At 35.6% G+C, this 13,943-nt stretch overlaps 1 protein-coding gene across 6 annotated transcripts in view; it reads left to right on the top strand.

Moving 5' to 3' along the window:
- EPRS1 (glutamyl-prolyl-tRNA synthetase 1) overlaps positions 1-13,943 on the top strand; it is a 47,796-nt gene that overhangs the window by 22,095 nt on the left and 11,758 nt on the right. For 3 of the 6 annotated variants that reach the window (XM_026695742.2, XM_087933617.1, XM_087933635.1), the window contains 10 exons: positions 10-146; positions 551-758; positions 1,329-1,441; positions 2,200-2,317; positions 3,411-3,794; positions 4,980-5,237; positions 6,807-7,040; positions 10,775-11,043; positions 12,359-12,410; positions 13,508-13,717. In XM_026695742.2, coding sequence (XP_026551527.1) covers positions 10-146; positions 551-758; positions 1,329-1,441; positions 2,200-2,317; positions 3,411-3,794; positions 4,980-5,237; positions 6,807-7,040; positions 10,775-11,043; positions 12,359-12,410; positions 13,508-13,717 — 1,983 coding nt within the window. The remainder of the gene's footprint in view (positions 1-9; positions 147-550; positions 759-1,328; positions 1,442-2,199; positions 2,318-3,410; positions 3,795-4,979; positions 5,238-6,806; positions 7,041-10,774; positions 11,044-12,358; positions 12,411-13,507; positions 13,718-13,943) is intronic. The other 3 variants (XM_026695743.2, XM_087933628.1, XM_087933648.1) reach the window with 1 other exon arrangement.

The following is a 13,943-nucleotide window of genomic DNA, read 5'->3' as shown; positions in this document are numbered from 1 at the left end:
AATATACAGAATGCTGAAGTTGGCTTGAAGCCTATATGGTATAGTCCGAAAGTACTGATTGATGGAGCAGATGCAGAGACATTAACAGAAGGAGAAATGGTGACATTTATTAACTGGGGCAACATAATCATCACCAAAATACACAAGTACGTTTTACATTGGATTTTATGTTTTGATACTGGAATTTCCCCTTAAATATTTCAAATGTGTAGCGGGTAGAATCATTACAGTATATAATCCATTTCAAAAACTTTTACCCTTTTCACTGCACATGAAATTCTTGGAAACCATATGGGTAGGTGATGCAGAGAACTATATTGAGGGAGAGAAGAGGGTTGAAATAACGGGATGTAGTGACTTGCATGATCATGAGCTTTTTCTCTTCATACAGGAATCCTCTTCAATTTAAATAATAGATTTGGGCTATTAAATTTGACTGACATTTCTTAAGATTCACTGATTTTTGGAAACTTAAGATAATTTACATTGATTTATTTCATCATTTAATATTAAAACACTTGGATAATCAAAATATTCTGTGTCTTTGTAGGAACTCCACTGGGAAAATCACATCTATGGATGCTAAATTAAATTTGGAGAATAAGGATTACAAAAAAACTACTAAAATCACCTGGCTAGCAGAAACCTCTTCTGCTTCTCTTACTCCAACGATTTGTGTGAACTATGAACATTTGATCACCAAGCCTGTCTTAGGCAAGGACGAAGACTTCAAACAGTACATCAACAAAAATAGCAAAGTAACTTTCATATTATTATCAACTGTTGCATTTGTGCCATAAAATGATAGTCTGTCCTACGTGTATTTCAAGAAACAGTGTGGAATACATGAATCCCCTCCCCTCTTTAAATCTCACTCATCCTTAAAATCTGATGGAGATTCAAATTGACCCAATAAATTCTGTGGCTCTATTGAGATTTTATCCTTTACGTTCCTGATTAAAATCCAACATTTTAGCCCATCTTCTCTAAAATGGTGTCTTCTACGCCTTGTAGCTTCTGCCATCCCTAATAGAATAGAATTGAATTCTTTATTGGCCAAGTGTGATTGGACACACAATTATTGGCAAGATTCACATATTAGGAAAGATCAGGCTAACCATAATTATGTATTTGATTGTATGATTGCTTTTTCTTAGTCTTTCATTTGGATCTTCATGAGTCGCTTCATGGGGAATTTAGGTATTTTCAATATCCAGCTGAAATATTAACTTTCGTGTTAACTATAGTAATTCAGCACCAGTAATTCAGAATATATATAAAATTTTGTTATTAGGAAGTTATATAACTTATTTTTAACTTTTTTACAGCAAGAAGAACTGATGTTAGGTGATCCTTGCCTAAAAGATTTGAAAAAAGGAGACATCATACAGCTTCAGAGAAGAGGCTTTTATATTTGTGATCAACCATATGAGCCTATTAGGTGAGTATTTAGAAACCAGCTTAATTTTAACTGTATCAGATTTGGAAATTAGGCATAGCCATTTTTTTCAGGACTAAGTTGTTGAAGTAGAATTAATATATCTGCTGCTGTCTATAAAAGTCTATATTTCTGCATTATATTTACCTGAATATATAGAAGAGCATTACTTTCTATATAACAAAGGAAAGTGGGATAATACAGTTCAACAACAACATTTGAAAGCCAAGTAACCTACTTTCAGTGACATTTTCTCCCATTTATGAAATATGCAAATTACAAATTTAAACTTTTCTATATAAGTAAGCAGTGATTGTTATTTTAAAAACTATATTTTGAACTGCAGTATTGACTATTCGCGAGGCTTTAATATGGGTTTCCTATTTCTGTAAAAAATAATTTTGAAGTACACTATATGGAAATCTAAGAAAATGCCTTCCCTCTACTTCTTCTGTCTGTCCCTCTGTTTTTCACCAAATAAAGACATTTTTATCCTGGATTTACTGCTGTGGGGATGGGTAAAGTATAATAAGAATGTACTTTGATATTCATTGTTGAAGCTTAACTCAAGATCTACCGTACATGTCAGTTTTCTGCTGTCTTTCTTGTTCTGCACCTTCCTTAAGAACAAAATTTCACAAGCACTTTTATTTCTATAAACATTTAAAGTTTAAGTGTAATTTTTCATATTGATTCATTTGTCTATTTATTCAATTAGTATTGTTGCTATTTAATTAATTAAAAAAAATCTTTGTTTCTAGTCCATATAGCTGTAAAGAAGCTCCCTGCATTTTGATTTATATACCTGATGGGCATACAAAAGAAATGCCAACTTCTGGCTCAAAGGAGAAGACCAAGTCAGAAACATCAAAGAAAGAGGTAAGCAGAACCACTTGATATATAACATGTGATTATAAACTTTGATATTCAACAGGGACAGATGCATTTATAGGAAGCAGAATAATGATCTGGGAGCAGAACATTTGAAAAAGATATCAGGATTAAAATCAATCACAAATTGATAATGAATCATTAACATGGCACAATTAAACAATTGCTCCACATTTGGGATGCTTTAAATTCAGACATTTTATAAACCGCTGTTGAGGCTGTTTTGCTCTATTAATTCTTCTCTAATTGTTTCTGTTCTGTTGAATATGTTTTATGTATTTATTGTGTGACCAAATTCCAGCAATTTTTATGAAAATGGCCAGCTTTCTATTAATCATCAAAAAGTGATTACAATAATATATTGCAGTTATATTCTTAGTTCTTTTACTTTCTGTAACTTTTGACATTGCTGAATAATTTATTTTAAGCTGGTATTGTTTGTATTCTGGACACTTTTTATCTAGTGGGACTTTTTCCTTCATGCTGGTGAATGGCCATAAGAAATCCAATAACTCACTGAGTCCATTTTTGCTAAAATCAGTAAGAAGTTTATTATTGTATTATGTTGGGACAGGATTATACTCAATCTCATTTGTCTATCAAATACTTAATTTGATGTTAGTTAAATCAATGAAAATGTAATTCTTGCAGATGTTTTTGCCTTTTCTTCCTGCTTATATCCATCTTTATTGGTTGTGTTTGTGAGATGGGCACCCATGTAAATAGATTAAATGAACGAAGAGATAAATGCATCAATTTTTTTCTGCTTCTACTCTTTGTTTCAATTTAGTCCTCGGCTTGCCATGCAAGACTGCATACAGTATTTATTCCAAGAAAGTTGCTCATTCTTCTACTCATAAATGCTGATGAAATTATTTTTTATTTTTGCTCCCTCTTTGAAGTGTTGCCTTGTTAGGGTCAGGAATAGAGGCAACATTTTCCACATTCTATTCATATTTATGAATGGGATTTGGCTACCAGGCAATACTGATTTCCCCCGCCCTCAATCAGTTCATATTATAGTTAACTATTTTCCTTACTTTTGTAAATGCATAATTTGGGGTTTTCTTCTTCTTCAAAGATTGGTACTACAATGAAAGGTCATTCTGCTTCACTTGGGGCTGATGTTTCTCCTACTTCAGTTTCTGCTTCAGCCCAGGATCCCTTAGCTCTTTACAGGAGAGTGTCTGCTCAGGGTGATGTAGTCCGCGATTTGAAACAGAAGAAAGCAGCAAAGGAGGACATCGATGCTGCTGTGAAACAACTCTTGGCCCTGAAAGCAGAATACAAGGAGAAGATTGGTCAAGACTACAAGCTGGGAAATCCTCCGGCTGCGACAGTTCCTATCCACTCTCCCAAATGTGAGGTTGTCACCGTTACCAATGTAGACAGCAAAACTCTTTACGATAACGTAGCTGAGCAAGGAGAAGTGGTCCGAAAACTTAAAGCAGAAAAAGCTCCCAAGGTTAGTTAAAGATATCAATTAGGTTGCCTTAAATTATTGTTGTCTGATTCTGTTTAAACCCACGTGCTCCATTATAACCGTTGAAATCTTCATACATATCTCTTCATATGTTTTTCTGAGAGAAAACGTTCTCTGGACTCTCCCAAGATCCAGCTATTATCTTCTTTTAACAGAAGAGCAAATATTTAACTTGGTTTTGGAAGTGTATCAATTTTTTGCTGCTGAATTGTAAGAAAGTAGCTGTATTTTTTGTTATTAAAAACTATGTGTGTGTGTGTGAATAATTTAAAATAATTAAAAACTTTAGTTGCATTGTTTGTCTGAAATTTGGCTATGTGTATCTGAAGATCCATATCAGTTTCCCCCTTTTCTGTCTTAATCCCTTTTAAGTTCAGATAGATACTTCTCTCACAGTGTTTCCAGCTCTGAAAGCAAAAAAAGAAATAAGATAAGAAAAAACTGTCCAGGAGTAAAAACTAGCGATCCACCAAAGAGTATCTTTCCTAGTTCAATTCTTCTTTCCCTGTAGACGCTTGTAGGAAAACTCATGATTGTAAAGTAGCTAAATGAAGAAGTTCATAGATAAAGTTCAACAAAAGTATAATAGCAGTGGAAGTAAAATAGGCTGATGCATATAGTTTTTAGATCTTTGACAAAATATATTGTTAAATGATAGCGTATAGCTTCTTTTACTGCAGTGGTATGTAGTTGCATGTTATTGCATACAAAACAGATGATTTATTTTGTCCACACTGAGAAAATACAAAATAATTTGAACTTTAAGGGGCAAAAAATATGCTTTACTTCACTTTAGCTCACTTACTTCATTTTAGTTTATAAAAACTATATATCCTGATGCAATCTTGGCATCAATTCTGTTTATTGAATCTTATTTTTTAAAAAAAGTCCTGTTGAATTATGTCTAAATCTGCCAGCCTTTCATTCTAAAAAGAAATCTAAAAGAATCACTTGGTCTGGAGAATGGATATGAACAAAGATTGTTAATTGCTTTTCTATTTAAAGTTTAAATAGAATATTTTAGACCAACATGAACCACAGTATGCCAATTGCAAAGAAAGAATAGTTCTTGAAAGTTTTAACTTAAGAAGCATTTATATGCACCTAATTTATAAAATGAAAATATTTCTGCATTTACTGATGTGATATATTGTCTCCCTGCTTCAGGATCATATAGATGCTGCAGTAAAAGTGCTTCTTGCTCTAAAGACAGAATATAAACAAAAGACAGGTCAAGATTATAAGCCTGGACATCCACCTGCAGCTCCTCTTCCTCCTTCCTCCTTGTCTTATACTTCTGATTCTACTTCTTTAACTATGAACGGTTTGACATCTTCTAGCCAAATGGATGAAAAAACTCTGTATAGTAAAGTAGCTGAACAAGGCGAGGTAGTACGGAGACTCAAAGCAGAAAAGGTTTCCAAGGTAGAATAATGATAAATTCACCCCCTCTCTTCTCTCTCCCCCTCCTTCCCTCCCTCCCACTCTGTCCCTCCCCCCTCTCTCTCATATTTCATAACTATTTAACTTAATCCTATATATGTTTGACACTGCTTCAAAAATTATTTCAAAATAATTGTGAAAGGGTAAAGCTATTTTCTTTACCTCTTCCATTTTAAAAAGTTATAGTAGGAATTTAATCCTAATGCATTAGCATTCTAGCTTACCTTTGTTTTAGATATTTAAAAGAATCTGACAGCCAGTAATTTCTTTTTTTTTCTTATGTATGGGCACCATACATAACAGTACATTAGACTGTCATGAGAAAAATCTGTGTTTTCGAAAGTGACATGCAGAAACTGCTAGCAAAAAAAAAAGAAAAATGGGTGGTTTGTATTAATCCAGATACAACCTGGTGATTCTCAACTTGTAGCTCAAAGAGCAGGTGTCAGTCATGGTTAGAGAGCCTAATGCCATTTCATGTTGTGTGCCATATGAGCCCTTATCTGGGACATGAGGTCCTGGGAAGTCATTCATGCCCATGTCATCTCTTGATTGGATTATTACAATGCACTCTACATGGGGCTACCTTGTAGAAGCTACAGCTTCTACAGAAGCTACAGCTGGTGCAGAAAGCACTGGCACACACAGTTCTGAGGGCCACTAAGGTAGTACATATAGCACAACTGCCTTGGTTACCATTTTGCTTCTGGGTCCAATTCAAGGTATTGGTTATTACCTTAAACCTTATATGACATAGGTCCAGGGTATCTGAGGAACTGTCTCACCCCTATGAGACTAGCTTGCCCCACTCATGCCAGTAGAAGAGGCCTGCTACAGACCCTGTCTGTAAAGAAATGTGGGTGGGTAAGGTCCAGGAGAAGATCCTTTCCACTGTGGCTTTGACTCTGTGAAATACTTAACCGGCAGAGTTGAGAACTTCTCCCACCCTTTTGACTTTCTAGAACTGTTAAAATGTAAGAGCCTTGGTGGCACAGTGGTTAGAGTGCAGTACTGCAAACGACTTCTGCTGACAAGCTGCCTGCAATTTGGCAGATCGAATCCCACCAGGCTCAAGGTTGACTCAGCCTTCCATCCTTCTGAGGTGGGTAAAACGAGCACCCAGATTGTTGGGAGCAATGTGCTGATACTGTAAACCACTTAGAGTGGGCTGTAAAGCACTATAAAGCAGTATATAAGTCTAAGTGCTATTTTCGCCATTGGGCTTGGGGCCCCTGTGGGGGTGCTCATTGCTGGAAGTGCTTGACAGGGTAAGAAGACTTCATCCCTGCTTCGTCTTGTCTTTTGATTACTGATTTGTTTTTTGCATAGTCTACAAAATTTTAATTTACATAAAGCAAATCTATTTCAACAAATACATTTCATTTGTGTGCAACATATCTTTTGCATAAAGTAGTATAGTATGTTACTAAGATGCCCAAGAACATATTGTTTATTTCATAATAAAGAACAGAACTGTAAAGAAAAGAAAGTATGCAGATAGTTTTTGAGATGGTTATACTGATTTGCTCTCTCTTGACAATATTCCCACAGGATAAAGTGGATGAAGCTGTCAAACTGCTTCTTTCTTTAAAGGCAGAATATAAAGAAAAGACTGGCCAGGACTATAAACCAGGACAGCCAGCTTCATCTCAGACATCTGTCTTAAAGCACCCAAAAGGCACAGAAACCAGTAGTCCTGGCTCTCCGGAAGCGCAAGTTCTCTTTAACCAAGTTGCTCTCCAAGGAGAAGAGGTTCGGAAGTTAAAATCGGAGAAGGCAGAAAAGGTAATTCTACTAATTAACAGTTTCATATACTTGAAGAGAGCGTGAAATACATATTGCACTCATTTTTACTCTTTGCTGCCATCTTACTCTTGGAAAATAAGTTGATTTCTCATTAAGTGTTGCATGTTCTAACCCAGAGGTCTCATTTTCGCGGCCCGCGGGCCAATTGTGGCCCGCAGGACAATATCCTGTGGCCCCCACAGTGATATGAAAGTATAATATTAGTGTATAATATAAATATAAAGTATAATATTATGCGGCCCAGCCTCACCCAGACTCTGCCTCCAGCAGCCCCCAGGTAAATTGTGTTTGAGACCCCTGTTCTAACCATTCTGGAATTACTTCAACAACATTTGCAAATTGCTTTAGCGAAGTCAGTAATGTTGGCAATTCTGAAAAAAAATCTTCCAATTTTCTCTAAAGGCTCATCTGGGAACCATCACTTGTCACCAAAACTGTGATGACCCAGGGTGGAACACAAACATAACAAAATCCAAAACGTAAATGTCCTTTAATGCCTCCAATTTGGCCCCACTGTTCAATAATACTCAGTTGGAGATAAAACGTACTCAAAAATAAGTCTTCAAAAGAAAGCAATACAATCCGAACTTAATGAGCAGATAGAGGTGAAATAAAAAAACCGAACAAACTACAATGACAAAATTTCCACAACGGAACAGAAGTATTTACCAAATTCAAGGAGATAACAAGGCACAGTCCGTTGGAAGGACGCTAACCAGGATAACTTCAGACCAAAATAAAACACGCTTTGTTTCCAGCATTTGCCAGTACGCAGGTCCAAACTTATTCAGTTCTCACACCTGCAACCCATAAAGAGGATCAAGACCCTCTCCTCCTGAGACGACCACGTATCTCCCTTATCTTCTCCTCCCTGCGTGCCCGAGGATGGTCTTCCTCTGACTGCTCAGCCAGCCTCTGCCCTTCCCCAGCTTCCTCCACAACCTCCGGAGCCACATTTCCACTCCCTGTCGGGTGTTCCTCTTGTCCCTCAGAGTCAATCTCCACCAGGGGCATGACAAAAACAACTGGTCCTTACATACAGAACAAAACTAAAATAATTATTTTTCCACTCTTTTATTAGTTCATTTTTACTGTGAGGTAAATTAGCTGTATCATTCAGAAACATGCCACATATTTTTAAAGAATCTTAACTTTTTAAAAAAAGATGAATTTAGATCTTGTCCAGTGTATTTCATCAGGATTTAGTTGTTCAGCAAATGTACATACATTTTTTGCCATCAAATACTATATAAAGCAAAAAATCTAGATTATTTTTCCAAGGAATTTATAGTACCATTTTTTATTGTGACAAGCAATATAGGAAGAGTGGAAAAATATAATTTTTAAGACATTTTTGTATATTGCCATGCTGTATAAGGTATTTGAATAGATTGTATACAAAACATAAAATATTAAACTATATTAAAGCTTATTAAATACACTAATGGCCATAAGCAAAGGAGCTATACATCATCAATTTTCAAATGTCAAACTAATAAAAATAGTTTTAGGTATATTTAAATTGAAATAGAATTGCTGCATCTAGACGAGGGTTTCTTAATCACAATTGAAGCCCATACAGCTAAAAGTTGCCAAGGTTGAGAGACACTGATCTAGATTGGTACAGACTGATACAGGTAATCCTTGACTTAAAGACCATTTTTTTAGTGGCCATTTGAAGTTACAATGGCACTGAACAAGTGACATGACCATTTTTCTCAAGACCCTTGCAGCGTCCCCATGGTCATATGTGATCAAAATTCAAATGCTTGGCATGCATTTACAATATGACAATTGCATTGTCCTGGGGTCATGTGATCACCATTTGTAATCTTCGCAGCAGACTTCCGACAAGCAAATTCAGTGTAAGAAGCCAGATTGGTTCATGACCAAATGATTCACTTGACAACTGTGGCAAGGAAGATCATAAAATGGGGCAAAACTCACTTAACGACTGCCTAGCTTAGCAACATACATTTTAGGCTCAGTTGTAGTCATAAGTCAAGGGCTCCCTGCATAATCATTGATTGACAGCAACTGTTTTAAATGTCAAGATAAAAACCCATTTCTTCCAGTCTCCTGCAGAAAATTTCTGTATCTTTCACTTTCTTGAATTAAGCCTGGAAGCATTCTACATATTTTAAATTATTTTTTCATTTATTAAATACATAATTTATATAGCTGCCTACTTGCTCACAACTACTCTAGATGGATTACAGATAATAAAAACACAATATTAAAAAAATAATAAAATAAAATAATAATTAAATAATCCCCCCTCCTCCTCCTTACTCAATTCATACTCAATTCAACCATTTAATGGACTCTATCCCACTCTGGATTCCCCAAGCGCACTGGCAAAACTATGTCTTCAGAGCCCTACGAAAGAGGATCAGAGTGGTGGGGGGACAGTCTAATTTCTGGAGGTACAATGTTCCAGAAAGAAGGAGAAGGCCGTTCTGAGTCTCGCCAGATGTACCTCTTTAGGGGATGAGACTCACAACATTCCTTGCCTCCCTGCTCTTGTGGGTCAGGTGGATGTGACTGGCAAGATACAGTCTCTCAGATAACCTGATCCCAACTCATGACGGGCTTTAAAGGTGACAACTAGCATCTTGAATTGCACCCAGAAGCAAATTGGCAACTAATGCTGCTACCACAGGAAAGGTGATACATGTGCACACTGAGGTCTGCACAAAATCATGCGGGCCAGAGCATTTTGAACCAACTGGAGCTTCTGGGTGCTTTTCAAGGGCAGCCCCATATAAAGCGAGTTTCAATGGTCAACACAGGAGGTGACTAGAGCATGAGAGACTGTGAGTATGGATAGTTGGTCCAGGAAAGGGTGTAACTGGTGCACAACCCGCAATTGTGAAAAGGCCTTTCTGGCCACGACTGCCACTTGTTCTTTGAGCAGGAGTTTTTTGTTCTTTGTCCAGGAGAAGCCCCAGATTACGCATTGGGTCTGTTTGGGGCAGTGCCACCCCATCTAAGATCAAAGGTGGCAATTCTACATGATCGAAGAACCCCAAACCCAGAGCCACTCAGTCTTGCCAGGGTTCAGTTTCAACCTATTACTCCCATCTCTCTGTGGAGCGACTTTGGACTTCTTAAACATTTGGGTATTTTTTGTTTGCTTCTTTGTTTCATTAGATTTAGACATAGCCCAATTCCAAATGAACTCTGGGCACCTCAAAATTTAAACAGAAATAGCAACATATAAAATTCATGAAATGCAAAACAAAGCAATCAAAGTCTGTCTGGATAACGACTCATTCACAAAAAAACACACCGAGAGCTGCATACATCTTACTCCATACCTGATTGGGTGGAATTCTAACAATGAATAATGCTTACTCTCTGCCTACAGAGTACCAAAATTTTATTTTCAACTCTGTAAGCAGAAAAGGCTTTTTTTAATAGAGATCTTTTGTATTTTTGCTTGAGGTAGAAATTTAAGAATGGGCAAAGATTTTCATTCCTTCTGTTCACTCAGTGGTTCAGCTTTCTCTGATTAAGATTCAATAACTAACAATGCTTTTCTAAGAACCCAGAAAAATCCATGTCTCTAAGTTCACTGCATTTCCTTCATTTACACTTTTGTTCTATACTTTCTCTATCAATTATAATAATTACATATTTGACACAACTAATTGCCTTCTTGGTTTCTCTTTAATTGCCTATGATTCTATGGGGATGTTGCCTTCCCAAAGGATAAAATTGATACTGCAGTACAAAAACTACTTCAGCTGAAAGCTCAGTACAAGCTGTTAACAGGAGTAGACTACAAACCAGTTTCTACAACTGGTGCAGAAGATAAAGACAAGAAGAAGAAGGAGAAGGAGAACAAATCTGAAAAGCAAAATAAGCAACAAAAACAGAATGAGGGACAGAAGAAAGGAATGCAAAAAGACCAAGGAAGTAATTATAATCTGTCTTCTGATGGACCAGGGGATGGTCAAGGACCTAAGAAACAAACAAGGTAAAAGTGTTAAGATATAATGCAAACTTTATGATAAACAGAAGAGGTAATTTTCAAATAATGACATGGAACAGCTTGATTTTACAGCTATTTTGTAATTTTAATCTGTGGGGACTTCAATTTTAAACTTTTGGATTGAGTTTTCTGATTCAGCAGACTTCAAATATAAAATGACACAATTTTAATTCAGGCCTCACCAATAAATAACAACAAATAATAACAATAATAAAGCCTTAAAGCCTAAGAGTCTCGGTGCCACAGTGGTTAGAATGCAGTACTGCAGGCTACTTCTGCTGACTGCCTGCAATTTGGCAGTTTGAATCTCACAAGGCTCAAGGTTGACTCAGCTTTCCATCCTTCCGAATTTGGTAAAATGAGGACCCAGATTGTTGGGAGCAATATGCTGACTCTGTAAACCCCTTAGAGAGGGCTGTAAAGCACTGTGAAGCGGTATATAAGTCTAAATGCTATTGCTTATATGTTGTTTCTAAAGCTGTCAAGGCAATTTATGTCATTTACATAAGTATATATTGCTTACAAATTTTGATATAATTTAGCTCCAATGGCTCTGTTAGCCTGTAAAAATCAAGATTTTACCATGCATACAGAGATAATATGCATGCAGTAGTCCTTTTCATAGATAACATACTATAGCAAGGATTTTTTTTCTGTCCTTCAATTGTAATTGAGCAATTTTAATTACGTTGTCTCTGTTTAAAATTTATTCAGTACCAGATATTTCCCTGGTCCTGTGTAAAATATGATATAATCTCACCTTTGATAACAAAGATGAAAGAAGAGAAAGTAATAAAGACATAATTATGATGCTTGAAGTGATAATGCTTCATGAAAGACCTTTACAACTGAAAGACATTTTAAGGAACAGTTAAGGAAATTATGGGAAACTGACAGAGATTTCCCTCCCTCTCGAAAAAGTAGCAATAGAAATGGGCCATTTTCTGGAAATTATGATGGCAAATCCAGAATTTTCAAAATATTTAGATTTTAAAAACAAATTATATCTCCCTAAATATATTAAAAAATATGTTGGCAAAACCAGAGATATCAAAATATTTTGCCTTTTTAAAAATAAACTCTTGTATCTAAATATGGACATATAATATGGCTTAATCTTCTATTTTTAATATGGATGTTGTAATAAAAAGTAAACATTAAAATTTTATTTTTGTTTCTGGATTTTGTACTGTATATGCAATTTAATTTTTTGAGATAGAATATTAAAACAAATAAACTTCCTTTTTTAATTCAGCAATTATTAACCAAAATGCATTAATTCATTTTCTCTTTGCTACAGATTGGGTCTAGAAGCTAAGAAGGAAGAAAATCTAGCTGAATGGTATTCTCAGGCAAGTATATCTCAAATGGACATATTTTCCCTCAAAATGGCTTGCTTGTAACAACAGTAATTGGCATTATGTAAATTATATCCTTAAAATATCAATGTTAAGTCAAAATCTCAATATATTTTTACTGATTAAATCTATTAGGTTAGATCCAGAGTTCATCACTGAAGTAGTAGAAAATCCTTAACTTCTGTGAATTATTGCTCAAAATGAAAAGAATGTGAAAGAAAACCCAATATGAAAAAGGCTACAATGCTGAAATGGAAATGAATGCAAAACTATTTTATTTGTTTATTTATAGCTACCCATTTTTCACAAAATGTGACCCTGGGAGGCATACAACAATCAAATAATAAATGTGAAAAGAGGCAATATAAAAATGTAAAACCTTAATTAAAATGGAAATTATAAAACCAAATATACTGACCCTAAGCAAAGCGGGAGATAAGAATAACCACCTAGCAATGGAGCCATCTGAGTATATCTCTAGTTCCCTGGGAGTTGTGGGCCTGATTATATAATCAGGTCTTGAAGGACTTCTGAAATATCAAAAGGGATGGAGCTATTCTAATTTGGGGGAGAAGAATGTTCCATAAGGTTGTGGCGGACTCCACGGCAGTGAAGGCTTGTCTCCTGTGAACTCCCAAGTGAAAGTCTGTAGCAGGTATTCGCAACACATCTGCCACACTTAATGGGGTGGGCTGATGTTACCAGGGATAGGATGTTTTTTTTAAATATCGTTACTTTTTATAGGGAATTTGGATAGTACATTTGTGATAAAAATGATTTCAACCTAACATACAATTTCCTTGAAATCAGTAGGCTATATTTAATTCTGAGTCAGCTGTATTCATAACCTATATAAATGTATATATTATATGTATATTATTGGTACTCCACTACAATTCCATGTGACTTGGCATTTTACAGAAAACATCTAGTCTGTTTTTAAATTGTTTTAGAAGAAGCCCCTCTATCTCTGGGTATTTCTGTTTTTTTCACTTTAATATTTCTTATTTATTTCATTCCACTATGTTATTGAACATTTATTTTTCTGCATACTCAGCAACATGACCAAAGCATATTTATTTTAAATAAAGGTAATTACTAAATCAGAGATGATTGAATACTATGACGTCAGTGGCTGCTACATTCTCCGTCCCTGGGCCTTTTCAGTATGGGAAGCTATCAAAGACTTTTTTGATAGTGAAATAAAAAAACTTGGAGTGGAAAACTGCTACTTCCCCATGTTTGTATCTCAAGCTGCATTGGAAAAAGAGAAGACACACATTGCAGATTTTGCCCCGGAGGTAAATTTAAATCTTATATTAATTTCACCTTTGCTCTGAAAATGCTGCAAAGATTTCAAAAGACTGCACCCCCCCCCAAAAAAATTGTGACTAGCAAAAAGTAGGCATGTATATTTAAAGGAGTTGGTTCTTCAACTGGGCATTGAATTGTGTATCTTTGAATGCTTATATATCTAGGTTCTCAGTTAATCAGTATAAAAAGCAATAGTATAGGAAAGTAGATCTT

Source organism: Pseudonaja textilis, chromosome 1, assembly GCF_049901715.1.
Source record: "Pseudonaja textilis isolate UNSWEBS1 chromosome 1, rPseTex1.2, whole genome shotgun sequence".
Taxonomy (NCBI): domain Eukaryota; kingdom Metazoa; phylum Chordata; class Lepidosauria; order Squamata; family Elapidae; genus Pseudonaja; species Pseudonaja textilis.
Note: the sequence above shows the minus strand (reverse complement) of the source record. Positions and strands in the feature narration are given on the sequence as shown.